General features: G+C 44.7%; 1 protein-coding gene across 1 annotated transcript in view; it reads right to left on the bottom strand.

Annotated features, from left to right (window-relative positions):
- Positions 1–22,398, bottom strand: part of LOC112659658 (uncharacterized) — a 43,716-nt gene that overhangs the window by 8,328 nt on the left and 12,990 nt on the right. The window contains exons 4-6 of the mRNA XM_049091885.1: positions 13,391–13,721; positions 12,958–13,209; positions 12,469–12,509 (exon numbers count right to left, since the gene is read on the bottom strand). Of these exons, the coding sequence (XP_048947842.1) occupies positions 12,469–12,509; positions 12,958–13,209; positions 13,391–13,721 (624 nt within the window). The remainder of the gene's footprint in view (positions 1–12,468; positions 12,510–12,957; positions 13,210–13,390; positions 13,722–22,398) is intronic.

Raw genomic sequence — 22,398 nt, forward strand, 5'->3', positions numbered from 1 at the left:
TCTTTCTTTCTTCCCTTTTTTTTTTTTTTTTTTTGTAAGATTTTAAGTCATCTCCATACCCAACTTAGGGTTTGAACTCATGACCCTGAGATTAAGAGTCACATGTTCTTTCAACCAAGCCAGCAAGGTGTGTCCCTGCAGGACATTTCTGATGAAGGAAGTCAAATGGTTTACCTTCAGTGCACCCTTCTTTTATTATCATTCATGAATATAAGTGAGTGGCACTGTCCTAGGATGCACTAAAGAGAATGCTTAACCAAAGAAAAAGATCAAAGCTGGAAGAACAGAATTACCTGAAAAGAGAGACTGCAGAAGAATCAAGGGTCCAACGCCATTAGGGAAAAAACAGAAAAGGCAACCAATGGAATAAACATTATCGAAACCAAATCAGATGAACATGGTGGAACGGCTTGGAAAAAAAAAAAAAAATCAGGACAGCCCAGGTGGCTCAGCGGTTTAGCGTCACCTTTAGCCCAGGGCATGATCCTAGAGACCCAGAATCGAGTCCTACCTCGGGCTCCCTGCATGGAGCCTGCTTCTCCCTCTGCCTGTGGCTTTGCCTCTCTCTGTCTCTCATGAATAAATAGTCTTAAGGCCACGAGAGTAAAGTGATTTGAAGAGAAAAAACATAGCTATGGAGATTGGGGGAAAAAAAGCAGAGTAAAAACCGATGCATTTGAAATAGAAAATTCGATGAATGTAACACAAAATTCAAAGATAGAACAGATTTACCACCCTCAATCAAATGCTCAGCTTTACCGATCACAACCAGACATACTGTGCCTTCTGATGTAATTCAGTATGATGTATCATCATGTGTCAAGCAGTCTTGCCAAAAATGTTTAGCCCGACTCCGACCAGGTCTTTAGATACAATTACCAGGTTACAGTAATGAGGAGGATGTGAGACATGTCCACCAAGAGGGGAATGGAGAAAAAAACGGTTTGATGTCCATGGAATACCACTCGGCACTGGAGTGAGCTACTGATAAATGCACTCATGTGGATGAATCTCAAACTCATTATGTTGTATGAAGGAAGCCAGACCCCCCAAAAAAGTACAGATTTTGATTCCATTTATATCAAAATCCAGAAATGGAAATTGATTTACAGAGACAGAGAGCATTCCTTCAGACTTGCTCAGAGGCAGCTTTATCACCCTTCTTTTTCGTAGCATTTCTTCCTTGTCCACACGGCATTTCTGAGAAACAGTTTGCCCTTTATTTTTAAAAATCTGTTGTACTTACAGAGCTATGTTCTAGACCATTATGACTTCTAAGATTTAGGCTGCTTTCTCACAAGACTTGGGTCTATCCCTTTAGGACTACTGGGTGAGAATTTATAATTTGATGATGTGCCGAGGCTGAATCTACAAAATACAAACAAGGGCACTTGGCTGGCTGAGTTGCTGGAGCACGGGACTCTTGAACTCCGAGTCAGGAGTTCGAGTTCTTTGTGGGGCATAGAACTTACTAAAAAATAATAAACTTTAAAAAATACAAATTCCCAAAGAGGATGCCTCTTGTTCTTTTTTTAAAAGCTATTTTATTTCAGAGAGAGACCATGTGCACGTGTGTGCATAAACAGGGGGCGGGGCAGAGGGAGAAGCAGACTCCCCGTTGGGCAGGGGGCCTGATGTGGGGCTCAATCCCAAGATTCCGGGATCAAGACCTGAGCCAAAGGCAGATGCTTAACCGACTGAGCCACCCAGGTGCCCCTGGATGCCTGTTGTTCTTAAGAGTGAAAGAAAAGCATCCGTCCTGGTAAACAGTACTAGAAAGGTACTGTCTGCTTTCATTCATTTAACAAATATTAGGTTAACTATTTATGACATTTTAGAAGCTGAAGTTCAGCAGTAAACAAAGCAGAAAATAACTATGCTCTCATTGAGCTTAAATTCTGGTATGAGGAGATAGACAATAAAAAGAGAGAAATATGTGTATCGTATAACAAAGTATAAAATACTCTATAAATACGCACTCATATAATATACAAGGAGATGGTAAGTGTTAGGGAAAAAAAGATAAAGAAGAAGCTACTAAGGACTGTTGGAAGAAGTTTTATTTGTTTTTAAATGCGTTTGTCAGGGAACAAGGGACGTCATCTAAATAAAGACATGGGTGAGGGAAGTGATCTGTGCAAGTGTCTGCAGGGAGGACTATGGCCCAGAGACAGGAGAGTGCTAAGGCCTGATGAACAATGGAGGCGGGGGGGGGGGGGGGGGGGGGGAGCGGGTTCAGTGGGGCTGATGAGCAAGGCATCAAGAAGGAGATGCCAGGAGGAGGTTTTGAGCAGAAAGATGACAAGAGAGGACTCATCTTTCATAGGACCATTGTGTCATGTTGAGAACAGAACGAAAAGAAGCAAGAACACCAGTGAGGAGGCTGCTGCAAGAGCCAGGAGGATCATGGTGAGTGGTGGCCTGGGCCAGGGCACAGTGAAAGTGGTGACAAGTGGCTGGATCTGGGGCGTATTCTGGAGCAGAAGTGATAGGATTTACTCACGATGCTGGGTAGGCAAAGAATACAGGAGTCTCGGGGGGTTGGCGGGGAGGTCTAGCCAGGAGATGTGTATTTGGCTTTTATCAGTGTCTAGGCTGTATTTCAAACCTGAAGACTTTTTAAACCTGAAGATCGTTAAGGGAATAAGTATAAATAGAAAAAGGAAGTGGTCCAGGGGCTGAGCCCTAGGGCTCCCCCAACACTATAGGGTCAAGAACTGAAAAAAACAGCAATAAAGATAGAAAGTAAGTGGTTAGGAGGGTCGGAGGACCACCAGGAGTGTGATGCTATCAAAGACACTAAATGAAGGCATCAGTTCAAGGGAAAGCGAGTGTGTGGTTGTCTTCCAGGGCTTCCAGATGCAAAACGGGCCCAGCTGCCAAAGGAGCTATGGATGTAGGATACGGACTCAGAGAAGTGCAGCTTTGGAGGACTGGTGCCAAACGGGAGGGAAGGGGAAAAACCTCATTACATGGACTTCAAAAGAAAAGAAAAGAAATTCGAGACTGAGTATAGAGACTGACTTGGAAATATTTTGCCATTGAGGGAGAGAAACTCTTACCAAACAGGTAAGAGTTTGGGGGAAGTCTAGTACCCTAAGAGGACTCGCTATAAAGAAGACTGTTGGCGAAGGACAAGGAGCTCATGGAGAGAACAGTTCAGGGATGTTGGAGAAGGATGAGGACTGCTGAAGGGATGACCCAGGTAGGCAAGGGGTCAGGGGTGGGATCCAAGGTGGAAAGGGAGGGGTCTGCCCTTGCAGGGGAGGAGAGACTGTTTTTCCTACTGAAAATAACACACAGCGGAATGAGATGGGACAGGGACAGGTGGGTGGGTGTGGTGGGGGAGGCAGGGGACACCTGTGGACATTCCCTTCTGTCTGCTTCAACAGTCTCAGTAAAATAAGAAGCAAAACACCTTCCCAAGGACTGCCCCAAACCTCCACCTAATTCTGAAACATAAACAGTACAGGATGGGATCCCTGGGTGGCGCAGCGGTTTGGCGCCTGCCTTTGGCCCAGGGCACGATCCTGGAGACCCGGGATCGAATCCCACATCAGGCTCCCGGTGCATGGAGCCTGCTTTCTCCCTCTGCCTGTGTCTCTGCCTCTCTCTCTCTCTCTCTCTGTGACTATCATAAATAAATAAAAAAAAATTAAAAAAAAAAAAAAACAGTACAGGATGGAACCTGGTAGGGTGAAACTGCAGTGTCCCCACGGTTATCATTCTTTCCGAGCCCCAGAGGCAGTAAGACCTCCAACAGAAGACTTCCGGGGCAGAAGCAGAGCTGCTGGCAGCAGCTAGTGGAACCCATCCCAGGACAGCCTCTTTTCCAGCACAGACTGCCCAGGGGTGCCTCGGGGAGGTTATTGCCATCAGATGGCTCATCCTTGTCCCCAGCTAAATGCAAATAAAACTTCTCTTCCAAGCAAAGTTGACTTTTCTCACCTGGACCTCTGTGACACACTGCTATGTGTCTGCCTGGCTGGGCTCTGGTGCCCAGCTGTTGTTCAAATGCCAGCCCAGATGCTGCTGCAAAGGTATTTTTTAGATGGGATGACCAGGTAAAGTGGTATACTGTGAGTAAAGCAGGGTATCCTCCAGAACATGGGTGGGCTCCTAATCATTAGGTAAAAGCCTTAAGAGCAATAGAGGTGGTCCCCACTTTATGATGGCTTGACTGACAATTTTCTGAATTCACAATGGTGCGAAAGCAATATGCATTCAGTAGAATCCACACTTGGAATTGTGACTCTAGATCTGCTTCCAGGCTCCCAATGCGCAGTATGATCCATCCTCTTTCCTTCTCTCTCTCTCTCAGCTGGGTGGGGGCAGCACCACAGCTCCCAGGTAGCCACAGCCACAGCCACGTGCAGCCACAAGACTAGACGATAGATACACTTACACAACCACTCCTACCCCTGTGACCCTCGTTTCCCACTCTCAGTACAGCGTTTGAGAAATCGCGCGACCTGTTCAACATTTCATTATCAAACAGGGTTTGTGTGAGATGATTGTTCTCAACTGTAGGCTGACATAAGTATTATGAGCACACATGAGGTAGGTTGGGCTAAGATACAATGTTTGGTAGGTGGGGTGTGTTAAATGTGTTTTCGACTTAGAGTATGTTCAATTTACAACGGGTTTATTGGGATGTAACCCCAACTCGTAAGTGTAGGAAGAGCCATGCTGAGGTTCCAAGAAGAAAGAATTCTTGTCTCTAGGTCAACACAGAAGTTGGGTTTCCAGCCCTGCAGACTTCAGACTTGAGGCCCTGCAGTCACTGGAGTCAATTCCTTAAAATAAATGTCCCCTCCCTGCACTCTCTATATACATCCTATTGGTCTTCCCTCTCTATAGAGAACCCTACTACAACCTTCCTTAGAAGTGTGCTGCTTTCGACTTAGGAGTTCATACTTGCATTTTTAAAACATGTTGGCCACTTGGGAAGAGGCTCCCAAAGAGCAGTAACTGAAATAACGATCAGTAATCATTTGCACATGTATGATTTTCAGTCTGTGATTTTACCCGCGGAAAGAACTTGCTGCCTCTGAAAAGGGACACATTTAAGATAAAGACATTGAGGGCTTGAATCCTTCAGCCTTGAAGAGCCTCCTTCTTTCCTATTTGAACAGCACCACCTTGTGGTGAATATGAGTAAGAGCAATGGTTTCTTGTTCAACTAGTAAGCTTGGTGGTAATGATTCTGTTTTGGAAAACTTACTCTCCACCAAGACCTCTGGGTTTTAGGGATGTGAAGCCAGAATGAGCAGACAGTACTTGGACAACTACTGCACTGGCACTCCATCCAGGACGATGGGCGCTACAGAGGCACTCGGGGTACACCTGCAGCGGAGGACACTTGCATGATTAAGGCCAAGGGAGGTGGATGCCTTCCCAGCAACGGGAGCAGCATTTGCAAAAACACCAAGGCGCCACAGAGTAAAGTACATCAGGATAGGTTCACTTAGCTGCTTATAAGGCTCCAGTGCACGTATGTGGGGGCGGGAGAGGCAAGGGTACCAGTAAGACATACAGATGGAGATAAACAGGATTAGCGGGTGAGGGGCCTGACATATTGTATTGAGGGCTTTGAATGTGATCGGGTCAGGTGGACAGAGAGCTCCTGGATGGTGGTAATTAGGAGACACGATCTAACTTGTTCAGGACAGGTTAAAATAGCTGCAGGTCAGGAGGGCAGGCTAGGGTGTGTCAGGCTCTAGTCTGGGAGAACCACCAGCTGAGAGGCACTTTGCAGTAACCCAGGGGAGGGAGTAGAGCCCTGTGCCAAAGAAGTGACAGGAGGACCCAAAGATACATCCAAAGGGAGTCATGGGGGCTCACAGAGAAGAATCAGGTATGCCTCCCAAGCCAGTGCCTGGTGTACCCTGGTGGGTGGCACTGCTGTTCGCCGATGTGAACAGGATGGGAGTGGAGGTGTGTGTGACCTGTTCATCTAGTTTGCGACCAGGGAGCTTGTCCCATGACCTAGAAGAGAAGCTGTCAGGAAGCACTCACACATGCAGGTCAGGGGCTCAGGAGATCAAATCTTGAGCACCTGAGAATAACACAGAGAGAGAGAAGAGCAGAGAGCTGAAGACAGAAGTGATGTCAGAGGGGCATCTGGAGGGAGAGGCACCATCCGGGACAGGGAAGAGTGGCAATGGAGCAGCAGGAAAATCAGACCCAGAATGGTCCTGGGAGCGTGAGAAGAGTGCCTCAGGCAGGGCTCATTAGCACCTCCAGGTCCACGGAGCAAATACAGAGGAATGGTGGCATCACCAAAGTAGACTGGGGTGTCTTCAAGTGTCTCCAGCAGGTTGGGGAGCAGCCTAGCTGAGGAGGAGAGAGGAGGCCAGTTGCTACAACAGAACGCAGGGGCAGGGGGAGAGATCATAAAAAGAGAAACTTGGCAACTTCCCAGAAATGGAGGGAATTTCCTAGTAGAGAGAGGATGGCACACGTGGGCATGAGCTTCTTAGAGCTGAGCTGTTAGGCTCTTGATTGCTGAGCAGCTTGGTCTCTCCTATTCTCCACTTCTCTAGGAAAAGGGAGAGGCCACCTAATTCCCAAGTATGTGAAGTCCCAGGATAACATCTGTGATGGTCACTGCAGATGATGTCGTGACCTACAGGACTTCCGGGGAGAGTGCGAGCACCCTTCTGTTTCTACGAGGGGTAGATGCCGTCCACTGGGAGACGGCGTCCTCTTATACTAGACTGCAGATTTGCTCATCCAAAATTCACTCCACCTTCCTTAGTGGACCTTCCTATATGTCCTGTAGCACAAGTGCTGAATTTCCTCGGCTCCCTTGAAGGTCAGACTCCAGGTATAATTTAAGTTCGGCCAATCAGATGTACTTACATGTCGGAGTCAACTACGGAGAGAGGCAGAGCGTGAGGCTCTGCTCCAGCAGAGATGGTGTGACTCAGGAGCTGGCAGCTAGCTGATTTGGCAGGAGCTTTCATGGCAGAAGCCCAGCTCCACTAGACCAATTCTGCTAAGTGGTGCTAGTAGGTATTCCTAGAAACTCAACCTAGAGTCTAGCTCTTCAACTCTCTAACGATACTGCAAATCCTGTAATATCCTTGAATGCATATCCTTCTGCTTCAACTAGCCAGAGCAGATTCTGTTCTATTCAACTCAACTGCAACAGATACTTGGCTGTCCAAATTCACAAGGCACTACAGGAGAGATCTGCAGCGAAACAGGACCTGCCACCTGTTTTTGTAAATAAAGTTTTATTGGAAGAAAGCCATGCATATTCACTGATGTGTTGTCTATGGCTAATCTCATGCTAGAGAAGCAGAGGTAAGTAGTTCCAACAGAAACTGTATGGCCCATAAGAGCCTACAATATTTACTGTCTGGCTCTTTCCAGGATGAGTTAGCTGAACTACAGCAAATTCCCTCAACTACATATAGCACGGGAGTGTCAAGCTCCATCAGGTTGTGAGGATGCAAAAGAACAGACCTATGCCAGCTGGAAGAGGAACACGTGGACTTTTCTTTGACTTCTTTACATGGGAAATATTTTTGAATCTCACTAGGGTATTCAATAATTTCAGGGATACAATAAGTAGAATTTGAGGCCACTTGATCTTACACTGAGATAACATTATTGACAATCGGCTGTCTTTTATTTATTTTCTTCATTAGGGGTTGCGCAGAACCCATAAGGATGGCAAAGGCCGACATAAATAAAAGGATTAATGGTCAAATCCCCCCGTTCACATTTCTTAGAATATGTACCACCCACTGATACCTATTTATAGTCAAAGTAAACTAGTGCCTGCATTTTTTCATTTTAGGTACCAGGGTTTTTATTACAAAGGTCAGGGTTATGGGAGCCTCACACCCTGTACCTTTGTGTCATAGCACTAATCACAACTACAATTAACGATGTGTATGATTATCTGCTTAGTTTCTTTTTCCCACTAGAATGTAAACCCCACCAGAATGACAACCAGATCTGTCCTACACACCACTGTTGTTTCCAGGGTCTAGAGCATGGACAGCAGTCAAAAATACCTTCCAAATAAATGAGACAGTGTTCCAAATATAAGACTAACACAATCTTTTATGTTTAGAGAGACAACTGAACCGAGAGGTCTTCATCATCATCATCACTATCACATAAATTACTGACTTAATCAGAATAGGATCTGGCCAATCCAAACATACTTTGTTGGATTTTTTAACTGAACCATTATGTTACTTAAAAAAAAAAAAAGAAAGAAAAAGACGTGAATATAAATGTGGTACATTCGTGTTAAGACACAGCCCAAGCAGCATATTTGGCAGAAAGCATCTCCTTTTTCCTCCAGGTTAATTATTGCTTTTTTGGATGCCCAGAATACCCCGTTCGCATTTCTTAGACTGTGTATCACCTAGCATTCTGATTTTTTTTGCTGGCCTGGGAGGTACCTCCTACCTCATCTACCCATACCCCAGACTTCATTATGGTCAGAGGCACCATCACTTGCCCAGTGACCACAGCCAGGAAGTGGAGGCATCCCTGACACCTTCCCCTTCCTCTCCTACATTTTCACTTCTGAGCTATCCCCACGTCCTGTCTGTCCAACTTCCAAAATACATTTCAAGTTCTACTTTCCCTCTCCACCACACTTTCGCTCTGGATCAACATCTTTCTACTACACTGCTTCCCACTTAGCCTTGGTATGTGTTCTCCTGGTCAGTCTCACCCTTCCTCAGTCCAGCAGCAACAATGATCTTTATGAATACAACCATCTGGTCACATTACTCCCATTTACTGCTCTTAGAATAAAAAAAAAAAAGTTTTAATTATGAAGGTATCAGGTATACTGCATTATAATTCACTTCAAAGTGATCACCCCTGAAAGTCTAGTTACTGCCCACAAAATTTCTTAATATGGCAAATGAGAAGCTTCAGCTCCAACCTCATTTCATGTCTTTCTTCCTTTGCTCCTCCAGCAACCTACATATGGCCTTTTTTTTTTTTTTTTTCAGTTCCTTAAGCTTGCTTAGCTCTTTCCTGTCACGGGATCTATGGGAACATATTATTGCAATTCTGAAGTCTGAAGTATAAGACTATATATACATTTTAAAATATCTGTTTGAGAGAGAGAGAGAACAAGAAGCAGGGGGAGCAGCAGGCAGAGGGAGAAGCAGGCTGCCCGCTGAGCAGGGAGCCCAATGTGGGGCTCGATCTCAGGACCCTGAGCCAAAGGCACATATTTAACCAACTAAGCCACCCAGGCGCCCAGGACTATATTTTCTTATTATTAGAGAACATGTATGTAGTATCATAGGCTAGCCAAAATCCTATTGGAGGTAAACAATCAAAATGTCCAAACCCTAGGGAAAGACAACATAAACTATGCCACAGTGTTCATACAAGTGGATCCTATTAAATCATTAAAAATGTTTCTTAGAAATACTTTGAGAACCAGGGAAAATGTTTCCGTGATAAGTGAACAAAAGTAGACTGCACAGTCTGGTCTCATAGACAGTATGATCTCAGCTTTGTAAAACTGGCTGTAGAGAAAATAGATTGGGAAGAAGTATACCAAAAAGGTAATACTGGTTATCCGTGTCCAGGGAATGTTTGAATATACATGTAGCTAAACGCATCTCTCTCTATATATCTTCTTCTATGATGATACTGCAACCTGGAAAAAAAAAGTTTTTTAGTAAGTAAAAAATAAAAAGAAGTTTTCCAGGTTTTTTTATTTTAAATAGAATCCATGTTAACTTGATGCCCAGACAGTATATTCCTCATGTGCCGTATCTGCACATCCCAGATGGCTTTTAGCCCAACTCCATGATTAACTGTTTGATCTCCTGAGTTTTAATCTATATACAAACTTCCCAAGCGTCCAGGTTTGCTAATTCTAAATGCAAACAGGGTTCCTCCAACTTTCTAGTTTATTGTAAAGCACTAGAAGGCAGACTATGTACCTCCCTAGTACCTAAGACAGGTATGGTCATTTAGATAACAAGAGAAACAAACACAAAAACTTTGACTTCTGTGAGGTATACACAAAATACACAGACGGATCTTCACAGGCACCCGGTTTTTCATCCGTGGAGCCTCCTTACTCCACCGCTGGGAAGAGGTGAGTAAGGAGTGAATGAGTGGGCTCACCATACAGCGGCCCGTGGCAGGTGTCCTGATCTTAACTTCACTCCCGGCTTCTCCTTAACTGACCTGCTCTTATCTCCAATTTATTTCAAATGCCCTCATTTTAAATGCTTATTCGACTTTCTATCATACATATTTATTCAAGCACCTGAAATCTCAATTCTGAAATGAGAAAAATTTTTTTTCTTCTCTTTTAAAAGAAGGGAAGGTAGTACACATGCTAATAGCATCAAAGAATGAGTTCCTTGAGAAAAAAGCGAAAAAGCAGCATTATAAACATCTGTTATCCCTCAAAAGCCTTTCACAAAAATAGTTTTTCACTTTAATCCTTGCATACTTTAAAAAGAGAAGTGAATTTTGCTATAAAATCTTGCTATTCTGCTAGCAACTTAGTCACCACACAACTCAAACTTGAATAACATTCCCTGAACAAGCGCCTTCATTCTTCTTCCCATTAAAACTACCTATTCTTGGTGCCATTCAGGAACAATCTCCAAGTGAGAGACTATGGTTTCCTAATGAAACAATGGAATTGAAAAAAAAAGAGGAAAAAAATTTACTGCACACTCTTTTGGGTAAAATGGCGGTTTTTCTTTCATTTTCTATATTTAAAGGGTAAATCTTCTCCAAATCAGGAAGAATATTTTATCAAAATGCTGAATGTAAAAGCAAACTATATGTCTTATCAAAATGAGGCTCAAGACAAAGACGGTTGCGCATTTTTAATATTGGAGAACCCTAAACACCAACAATGATTTACAGGTGCCATAGGCTTTGTGGAATACTAGAGAATAATATTCAGTACCTAACAGCAACCTGCACCAAAGGGCAGTAGTAGCAAGGGGCTGTTAAAACCTCAAAAAAGGCAGGAACCCCTGAGATGGTATTTCAATAGGGAAGTGAGGAGAGTGAAGGTGTAAGCCTGTGATGGTCCAGCCTAGGCCCACTGCAGTCAAAAAAAAAAAAAAAAAAAAAAAAGAAGAAGAAGAAAGAAGAAGAAAGAAGAAGAAAGAAGAAAGAAGAAAGAAGAAAGAAGAAAGAAGAAGAAGAAGAAGAAGAAGAAGAAGAAGAAGAAGAAGAAAGAGGAGGAGGAGGAGGAGAAGAACAACAACAACAGCAGGGATCATTGGTGCTAGTGGAGTAAGCAAGGGGGAAGGTGAGAGAGTTCAGAGAAGTTCTTGGAGGTTAGATCACAAAGGGCTTTGAAGCCATCCTAAGAGTTTGGTTTTTATGATTCTGATGAGAAGCTGTCAGAAAGTTTCGAAAGGAAGTGAAAGTTCTGATTATATTTCTTAAAAAAAAAAAAAATCACTGCTGTTTGGAGAGAGAGCACAGAGGAACAAGGACAGAAGCAGGAAGGCCTAATCAGAGACTTACAGTCATCTAGGTAAGAGGGAACCAGAGTTGTTAGAGAGGGGTTGAGAGGTGGTCAGATTTGAGAGATCTTTTCAAGGATTGAAAGGAGTTTCAAGAGTTAACAGAATTGGCTGGATGCTTGGATGTCTGGTCTGAGCTAAAATGATGCCAATGCCGGTAACCTCTACTGTGATAAGATAAGGTCAGTGAGGAAAAAGCAGAAGGGAGGACCGGGTGGGTGTGGTATCACTGGACATACTAAACTGAAATGCCCATCAGACCTTTAAGTGGAGATGCTGAGCAAACAGCTGGAAACGTGCATCTGGAACTCAGGACAGAAGTAAAGCTAAACATTTGGAAGTCACCAGCTTAGAGATGTCATATTTACAGCCATGGAACGGGGCTTGGGATGGAAGCTGCCTTGGGAGAGAGTCCGGCTAGAAAGACAGTATGTCCAAGAACTGCGTGCTGTGGCACTCCAACATTCAGCGGCTGAGAAAAGAAACAGAAACCCGGAGACACAGAAGGAGGAGCCAGGGAGATGGAAGGAAATGAGAGAGAAGGTGGTGGCCTGGAAGCCAACAGAAGAAAAAAATGTGGAAGATGAGGGAGCAGCCACCTGTGGCCTGTTAGAAGAAAACCTGCCCTGACCCCAGACTTCCACGAGGGCCTTGGGGGGGACGAAGACAGCCGGAGGCAGAGGACGGAGGATGAGGGGAAGGCGGGAACTACAAACTTGGAAGCAAGGCTTTCATTTAAAGACCTGATTTGTGTTTTGTTCTTAAAGAGAAGTGAGCAAAGAAATGGGTGGGACCTAGGAGGGGCTGTCTGGCCCGGGGGGTGTCAGACAAGAGATGTATTAGCAGGTGTCAGTTCAATAAACAAGAACACCGGGAGGAGCAAACGACAACAGACAAGGTGCCAAGGACCCCGCGGCCCAGACACCATTTGTTCCCAGATCCACAGGGGTGGGCAGGTGACATGTACTGCGCTTCGGAAGGAGATGACGGAGTTTTCATCTACTTTTTCTGAGATAAAGGAGACTGAATACGGAGTTCCTGAACGCCACTTATAATCAACACACTATTGCAAGTCTTAAAATGCACCATATCTTTAAAGATTATTTTTTATTTTTTTAGTTGACTGCCTAAAACCCAGCTCACAGCGGCCGGCCCCAAATTTGCTTTTAACCAAATCAGCTTTTGGCCAAGATGCCAAAGACAAAAACCAAAACCGAAAGTTTCAGCCCTGGCTCCCAGGGTCCCGCAGACGCTTCACGCAGAACCTCTCGGCCACTTGCTTACGTTCGGAGGTGGTTTTTCCCCAGAAACAGGTTTTCTGGTCAAAGGGAAACCTACGAGCAAAGCAGAAGGCTGCCCGGACTCTCCCTGAAGAGGGAGAGGGTCCGCCGGCCTCAAGCCCGCCGCAAGCCCCGCCGCCGCTCCCGCCGCCGCTCCCGCCCGGGAGCCCGCTTACTCGCCTGCACCGCGGAGGCCCGCGCCCAGGCCCGCGCCCAGCCCCGCGGCTCCCGCGTCTTCCTCTCCCCTCGGGACACCTCGCGGGCAGCGCCTTCCCCGAGACTGTGCCGGGCGCCGCAGCCCCGCCCCTCGCGTGCCCACGCCCACCGCCCGCGGGCCGCCGGGAGGAGGGCCCCGGCCCGGAGCTCAGGCCCCGCCCACCACGTGCCCACGCCCACCGCCCGCGGGCCGCCGGGAGGAGGGCCCCGGCCTGGAGCTCAGGCCCCGCCCACCACGTGCCCACGCCCACCGCCCGCGGGCCGCCGGGAGGAGGGCCCCGGCCCGGAGCTCAGGCCCCGCCCACCATGTGCCCACGCCCACCGCCCGCGGGCCGCCGGGAGGAGGGCCCCGGCCCGGAGCTCAGGCCCCGCCCACCACGTGCCCACGCCCACCGCCCGCGGGCCGCCGGGAGGAGGGCCCCGGCCCGGAGCTCAGGCCCCGCCCACCACGTGCCCACGCCCACCGCCCGCGGGCCGCCGGGAGGAGGGCCCCGGCCCGGAGCTCAGGCCCCGCCCACCACGTGCCCACGCCCACGCCCCTGCGCGCGCAGACCTCTGCGGTTAGGCGCTGGGCTGGTCTCGCGGCCGCCGGCCCCAGGAACCCTCCGAGGCCTCCGCGCAGAAGGGAGGGAGGCCCGGAAGGGGCCGACGACCGGCAGTGGCGCAGGGGGACTGTCACCGAGGCAGAGGCACGCTCCCTGCGCTGCTGCTGCTGCTGCTGCGCCTTTCACTGTCCCCGGACGCCTGGGTTGGAGGCGGTGGATGGGGTCGCCGCCAGGGTGTTTGCTCGGTGCAGACTTGGGTGCTGGGGTGAGGGCTGCAGCCGCGGCTTCTCCGTCCCCGACTGGAGCGCCTAAACCCTGAATGAAGAAACCGCGGGCTTAGCCAAACCCGGGTCCTGCCGCTCCCCCTGGCTCCTTCCCGCCAGGGCCCTTCTCTGAGGTCGTGGGCCACGTCCCTGGGCAGGGATGCGCAGCGCAGCGAACCCTGCGAGAAAGCCACGCCGACAGTTTCCTCTCTAGGGCTCCTTCTGCCCAACCCAAGAAGACTGGAGTTCCGCTGAATAAAAAGGAAGAGCAAAAAGGCAATCAAGTAAAAAGTATAAAAAGCCTTACGAAGGGCAGCCCCGGCGGCCCAGCGGTTTAGCGCCGCCTTCAGCTCAGGGTGTGATCCTGGGGACGCGGGATCGGTCCCAGGTCCGGCTCCCTGCAAGGAGCCTGCTTCACACACTCTCTCTGTGCCTCTCATGAATAAATAAATAAAATCTTAAAAAAAAAAAGAGGGGGGGGCGGAATCCCTGCTTCTCCGTCGGCCTGTGTCTACCTCTCTCTCTATATGTCTATCATGAATAAATAAATAAAATATTTTTTAAAAAAAAGCCTTATGAAACCAAATACCTAATTCTACCCTATCAATCTCAAGTCCCCCCATCCTAGTTTTATCCTACCAACCCAGTTCAGAAATTCTGTCCACCTCCATATTTTTAATTCCCAGGCAGTCCCTACTCCCTGCCAAAATTTCCTCTGCTTGTACTTCATCTGACAACGCTTCAAATCAGTGCTTTTCCATTTATTCACTGAAATAATGCTAATTACAAGTGCGATAAACATTTCCCCATTCACCACGCCTGTGGCATGCATAAATAAACCCAGAGTCACCAACGTCAAGGGCAAATTTTACTGGAATTGCTCCATTTTATACTTTAAATTGATTCAAGGGGATCCCTGGATGGCTCAGCGGTTTAGCGCCTGCCTTTGGCCCAGGGCGCGATCCTGGAGTCCTGGGATCAAGTCCCACATCGGGCTCCCTCCATGGAGCCTGCTTCTCCCTCTGCCTGTGCCTCTGCCTCTTTCTCCCTCTAAGTCTATCATGAATAAATAAAATCTTTGAAAAAAAATAAATTGATCCAAATTTTGCATTGTTCTTCATATTCACATGGTGTGCGAAGAAAATATGTTAAATTGGTTATGAGTTTAAGTACTTTAATTTTCTTCCCAAATTATCAAGTATACATTTCAGGAAAATGCACCGATCATTTATGCCACAAATATTTGGTATCATCTGTGTGCTCAGCAGGAGGGATATAGTGTCAAGAAAACACATGTGGTTCCAGTCCTCATGGAGATTTTGCAGTCTAGTCCAAGACAGACATAAGAACAAGTAAGGCAACTTAAGATCCATTCATTGGTAATGATGAATGAATGAAATAAGCAAAGTGGGGAGAGTGCTAATTAAATGAGAGAAGAGATGGTTTCTGTGACATGTAAAATGTTTTTCCTGTGGCTTCACACCGTTGAAATGCTTGGCATTAAATGCTGCTGTTTTCAAGGTCTTGAACCTCTGACTTCTTTAGCTTTCTCTACCATTTCTCTGGATATCTAACATATGCTCAGCACATGCACACATAACTCAGTGAAAGTAGAAATGACTTGAACATGATTAATGAACTTGACCTGATTGACCTACCTTTAAATTATAGCATCCGGGGATCCCTGGGTGGCGCAGCGGTTTAGCACCTGCCTTTGGCCCAGGGCAGGATCCTGGAGACCCGGGATCGAATCCCACGTTGGGCTCCCTGCATGGAGCCTGCTTCTCCCTCTCCCTCTCCCTCTGCCTATGTCTCTGCCTCTCTCTCTCTCTGTGACTATCATGAATAAATAAATAAAATCTTTAAAAAAATAAAATAAATTATAGCATCCAATACAATTTCAGAACGCGTATTCAAATACACAGGGAACATTAACAAAATCAGACATTAACAAAATTAGACAAAATTGTTAATATTTGTTAAATATTAACAAAATATTAGAATATTTCTGGCCATAGGGCACATCTCAACAAAGAAAAATCAAAACAAAAAAGAGTGAAATACAGAATTATGTTCTCTGACCACCTAGGTATTAGTGTGAAAAACAAAAAGATAACTAGAAAAATCCCTGTGTTTAAAATTAAACATTTCAAAATAACTGATGGGTCAAAAAAATCATAAAATATTTTGGTCTGGATGTTACTTAAAATACTATATATCAAACCTTGTGGGACATAACTAAAAAATATAACTAAAGGGGAATTTCTAGTCTTAAAAGTACATATTAGAAAAACAAACCCAGAGAATCAACTATCTAAACATCTATATGAAGAAGTTGGGGGGGGGGGGGGAGGGACCGGAAATGAAATCAAAATAAAGAAAAAAAAATGGAAATAATGAAAATAAGACCAGAAATCAAAGAAGCAGATAAAAGTACCCGAGGATCAACAAGAGCAAAAGATGGTTCTTTGAAAAGACTAATAAAATCAATAAGCTACTGGTAAAAAGTACTCAGGAAAAAAGAGCAGAAAGGCACAAATAATACTAGAAGGAAAAAGGAAATATTGCTAAAGATCATAAGAAATTTAAAAGATGAAAGACATTAAAAATTTTATTCCAAAAAAAAAAATTAAAAAAAAATTTTATTCCAATCAACCAGGTAAAATGAACTGGGAGAGATAGCTGTCATGTGTCTCTTGTGTTCCTCCACGTCTTGCTGGGTGTTAAGTTTTTTAGTAACTAGATGGAAATGAGACCGCCAAGGCAAGCGAGGGTCCAAGAACAGATTTTATTGCAGGCACCCTCGGGCGAGGTTCCACGACTCACGGGGGAAAGAGAGTGAGTCGGGGAAGTCGCGCCAAGACAAGGTGGTAGGGGGTTTACATAACGTTGTAAGGCAGAACGGTTTCCTATTGGTTGGCTCATATGCAAAGGAAGGATTGCAATTCGACCAGTCAAAGGTGACTTCCTCCTCTGGGGTTTGAAGGGCATTGGGTTCGGTTGGGGAAGTCCAAAGGAGAGGTGTAAGGGTCTGCTCAAGCTGTCAGCAGGTCATTGGTCCATTGGCGTCCCAAGTGGAGGTGGTGACAGGAACCTCAGCCATTTTGGCGTATCCGCCACCTTGAGGAGTTTCCCTTCCCGCCTGGCCCCAACACTGGGTACATCAAGAATGCAAGACCATGACTGCTCTTTACCTGAACCATTTCCCAGGCTGCTGTTTTGTTGTTGTTGTTGTTGTTGTTGTTTTTAAAGATTTTATTTATTTATTCATGACACAGATTGAGACAGAGGCAGAGACACAGGCAGAGGATCCATGCTGGGAACCCAACGTGGGACTTAATCCCGGATCTCCAGGATCACACCCTGGGCGGAAGGCATAGCTAAAATGCTGAGCCACCGGGGCTGCCCCAGGCTGCTGTTTATAGTGAGCAATCTTGTGATATGAGGTGATGCCTACCTCCAGGACAAAGAACAGATTTGCTTACTGCTTGCTATAAAAGTGGTGGGTTCCTCAAGTGGTGGGTTCCTCAAGCTCTGTGTTCCTCAGATATGACACCCACACAGTGCATATGGAGCATCCACCTACACCTCTTCATGTCACCCCCACAGGACTTGTGAACAAGAACCACTGCAAATACACTGACAGTAGTGCTCTTTGCTGTGCCATGGGTAACCAAGTCCTTTGTTTCTGTTCTGGGAGTCTTGTGTTTTCTGCCAGCATCCATGAAACAGTAACAGGCTAATTTATTAGATGGTAAATGCGGTAAAATCAAATCCCAGACCTGACAAAATGGATAGGTGGGATTTTAGTCATGATGGAGTGAAGATGTCAACTCTCACCGCCCCACTGCCTGCACCATCAAAAAAAAAGTAAACCGGAAAAAATGGTCAAAACAATCATCCGAGGACTCTGGAAAATAACCAAAGGCAAACAACAAATTGAGGATCACTTATTCATTTTATAAAATAAATCCTGAGAATTTTGGGCAGGAATAGTGGGAGCCTAGGTATTTTGATCAACCCCTGCAGACTCCCCATTGGTGCCACATTGCTACCAGACTGAGGCTGACACTGAAAGCCAGGAGCTCCAATGCTGGAGAGAGCTAACTTGACTTGCCATGGACGGCAAAATAAAAGTCCATTCCTAATGGTACTGGTAATAAAAATTGCAAAGTTGGGAGGAATAAATAAATAAATAAATAAATATCTCTGTCAACATGGAGTCATGGACTCATTTGAAGTGAGCAGTAGACCAGTGGACTAGCCAGACATTTAACAGATCCTGGAAATGAGAGCCACTGAGGGTCAGGATAAGCTCTTCACATATCTCTGCATGACTGAGAAGCTACATATACACAAGGAGACACAAGCCTGTCCCTGTAGATACCTGCACCTCCAACCCTGGTTCTAGTGCTAATTCCGTGACTATCTGCAAACCAACTTAACTGTTCTGTGTTTCGGTTTCTCAATTGGTACAATGGTGGTCAAGCACTGTTCGGAGGAGAAAATAAATTATATAGCATGAATGTAGAACCTAGAACAGCAGGCACACGGCACCTGGGTGGCTCAGTGGTTGAATGCCTTTGACTCAGGTCTTGATCCTGGGATTCTGGGATCAAGTCCCACACTGGGCTCTCCACAGGAAGCCTGCTTCTCCCTCTGCCTGTGTCTCTGCCTCTCTGTGTCTCTCATGAATAAATAAATCTTAAAAAAAAAAAAGAACAGTAGGCACATAGTATTACAAAAGAGTTTACTATTCTCAGAATGTAGTATAACAACACTTCATCAGAATCCTTGGGGAGATTTCTATGATTCATTCTAGAACTACTGTATCAAAGTCTCAGGGACTTTCCTCAGGAAGGAACCTGCGGAAAATCAGTATTTTACAAGTAGACTAGTTGATTCTTATAAGTGTTTGAGAACTACTACTTTCAGGTAAGATAACTTTTAGAGTCTGTGCCCAGATGCCTTGAGGATAGAAATGATCATATTTATGTCAGGACCCCCATTGCACACAGTAGACATTTAGTCAAACATCTATTGAATGGTAGAAATTTCATGTAAAGCTAATCAACACTCAGCCCTCCAATTCCCACAATGCAAGATAAATAACAAATTGGGCGTAGAATTTAAATCTTTTTATTATATGAGAAAGCTAAAATTACTCTAATATCACATAGAGCAGTGATTTTTTAAATGTACTTGAGTCACGGACTCCTTCCAGAATGTGATGTAAACCACAAACTCTCCAGAAGACTGAAGGTGTATGTAAAATCTTGTCAGTCATTTGAAGGGTAAATTACCCCAGGTCAAAAACCTCTCATATGAAAACTGATTTGTCTGTCTCCTGGAAGAAAACAGGAAGCTCTTGTTTATCTGTGAATCCCTATTTCTAGGGAAAAAGCATAGAACATACTTGGCACTGAATAGTTTTTGAATGAATAAATGAGTCACTCGTTGATAAAAGGGTATGTGTCATTAGGGGATCACCTGGAACTCCTTGAGTCACCTAACATTGAGGTGGAGAATCCAAGTACAGGTGTTGCACATTTGATTCATATCCGAGATGCCAAACAAAACCCAAGTGGAAAAATAAAATGAAATCATCACTTAGACACAGCATAATAAAACTGCAGAGAAGTAATATAAAGAAAACAGCCAGAGGAAAAAGATTCCATTAGTTTCAATGAACAAGAGACTAATAGTTGGTTTCTTCATAGCAACGATACAGAAGCCAGAAGACAATGGGAAGAGATCTTCAAGATCTTCACCCAAAGAGAATTTTAGGCTCAGAAAAAATTTCCTGTTAAGAATGAAGGTAAAATATAGACATTAAAAAAAAATTTTGAAGTGAATCTGCCACCAGCTGAACTGCACTAAATTATTCCAGACAGTAGCTCAAAGACACAGCCAAGGAACAGAGAGCAAAAAAGATGGCAAATATATGGGGAAACCTAAATGAATGCTGACTATACAATAGTAATGACTTATATTTAAAGATACAGAATATATGACAACATATAAATTTTTTTTAAGATTTTATTTATTAATTCATGAGAGACACACACACACACACAGAGGCAGAGACACAGGCAGAGGGAGAAGTAGGCTCCATGCAGGGAGCCCGACATGGGACTCGATTCCGGGTCTCCAGGATCACGCCCTGGGCCAAAGGCGGCACTAAACCGCTGAGCCACCCAGGCTGCCCGACAACATATAAATTAAGAGGGAAGTAAATGGAGTCATAAGGCAATCGTCAACAAGTGTCAAAGAATTCTCACACAGAGAATATGTTCTCCAATAACATTGCAATTACAGCTTAGATAGCTATCTCTGGAAATTAAGAACTATACTTCCAAATAATATCTGTGGGTCAAGTTACAAGTAATGATGAAATCAGAAAATTCTTTGAAATAAGTAACTAAAACAGATACCTAGACATGTAGGAATGGAGTTTATGAAAGGCAGAATTTCTAGGTGGCCTCTGCATTCCCTCCTCATCCCCATAACCATCCCCTCGTGAGGGCAGAACCTATTAACTTGCTTCTTACCAACAGATATGGCAAAGGTGAAAAGATTCTGGAGATGCAATTACTGTTCCTATTCTGCTGGTGTTGAGTTAGTCAAAAGGAAGATCATGGGTGGTTGTGACCTAATCAGGTGAACCCTGGCTGGCCTATCTGAAAGAGACTCCAAGCAGAGTCTCTCCTGATGGTTTGGAAGCAGCAGTCAAGACATGATCTACTTATTTGGAGAGGCAGCCTCTAGTGGCGGAGGGCTGCAAGGAATTGGATTTTGTCAACAACCCGATGAGTGTGGAAAAGGGCCCCAAGCTCCAGCTGAGAACCTACCTGATGAAGCCTTGTGAGCCTCTGAACAAGGACCCAGCTAAGCCGTGGGCCGACTCTAGACCCATAGGTACTGGGTCATAATAGAAGAACGCTGTTTTTAGATGGGTAGATTGATGGTCAGACACTTGTCACAGAGCATAGATAAATGAACATACAGCTAAAGTAGCATTTAGAAGGATATCTACAGGTTTTTAAGATTTTATTTATTTATTTGAAAGAAATAGGGAGAAACAGGTTCCCTGCTGAGCAGAGAGCCTGATGTGCGCCTTGATCCCAGGATACTGAGATCATGACCTGAGCTGAAGGCAGATACTTAACCTATTGAGCCATCCAGGTGGATGGATATATATATATATATATATGACTAGAAAGTTGAGAACATGAGCTAAATATCCATGACAGTAATACAGAAGTGTGACGGAATATTTTGTTTAGTTGAAACTTGCACTGGGGTGCCTGGGAGGTGCAGTTGGTTAAGCATCTGCTTCTCCTCTGCCTCTCCCCACTGGCTTGTGCTCTTTCTCAGTCAGTCTCTCTCAAATAAATATATAAAATCTTAAAAAAAAAAAAAAAAAGAAAGAAAGTTGCATTAATTCCAAACGTTGTACAAATATGCAAAGGATAGATGACAGCTCAAATCTTGGAGAAAAAGGTATAAAGACTTGTTTTACCAGACATCGAGAATTTTAAAATTTGTTGTAGTTAAGGCAATATGTTACTGATGTACAGAGAGATGGACCAATGTAACAATGAAGAGCCCAGAAACAGACTCAGGTAAAATGGGCATTTATAGATAGATGACAGAACTGGTACGGCAATCAACAGAGAAAAATGAGTTTTCAAGGAATTAAAAAAATAATAATAACCATGTTATTTACCTTATCCTATAGAACATAAAACTGTACATATTTTAGAACACAGTACAAAAGAAGATAATCATGACTCCAAGATGGAGACGAATTTCTTCAGCAAGACATAAAAATACCAACAATACAGAAAAAAACTGAAACATTTCATTAGGATCAGAAAGATAAACAGACTGAGAAAATATTTGAAAGTTATAACCAAAGGATTGGCCTCCTGAATTTATAAGGGCGTCCTGTTAACCAAAAAAGTCTCGAACAATCCCATTTTTTAAAACAAGCAAAAGATTTGAACAGGGACTTTATAAAAGAAAATCAAAGGGTAAGCAAAGCCAGGAGTAAACAAATGAATCTCATGGAAATGCAAATTACACAACACTGAGGTCAAATACACAAATGACAAATGTTGTCTTTCACAACATATACATGGCTCTAAAAAAGTAACTGAAATACATTAAAATGGTGGGATTATGGTGGATTGTATTCTTTGCATTATTATTTCTCAAATTCTTTAGTTTTGCCTTTTCATTTTATGCCCTGGAGATTTTCCAAAATCTTCAAGTCTGAGAATACCAAATGTAGAGCCTTCCCATTGCTGCTGTCAAGGCATCGATTGCTATGAGAAGAGTTAGTTAGGACCAGGTGGAGGTGAAGATACACACTTCGTATGCAAACAGTTCTACTCCTGGATGTATTCTCGAGAGATCCTACACATATGCAATAGGAGAGATATGTAAGAATGTTCTTTGAGGGGCATCTGGATGGCTCAGCTGGGTAAGTGTCGGCCTTCAGCTCACGTCATGATCCTCTGGGTTCCCAGGTCAGATAGAGCCCTTTGCTGGGCTCCCTGCTCAGTAGGGAGCCTGCTTCTCCCTCCTC

The sequence above is a fragment of the Canis lupus genome, chromosome 11 (assembly GCF_003254725.2).
Source record: "Canis lupus dingo isolate Sandy chromosome 11, ASM325472v2, whole genome shotgun sequence".
In the NCBI taxonomy this organism is placed as follows: Eukaryota; Metazoa; Chordata; class Mammalia; order Carnivora; family Canidae; genus Canis; species Canis lupus.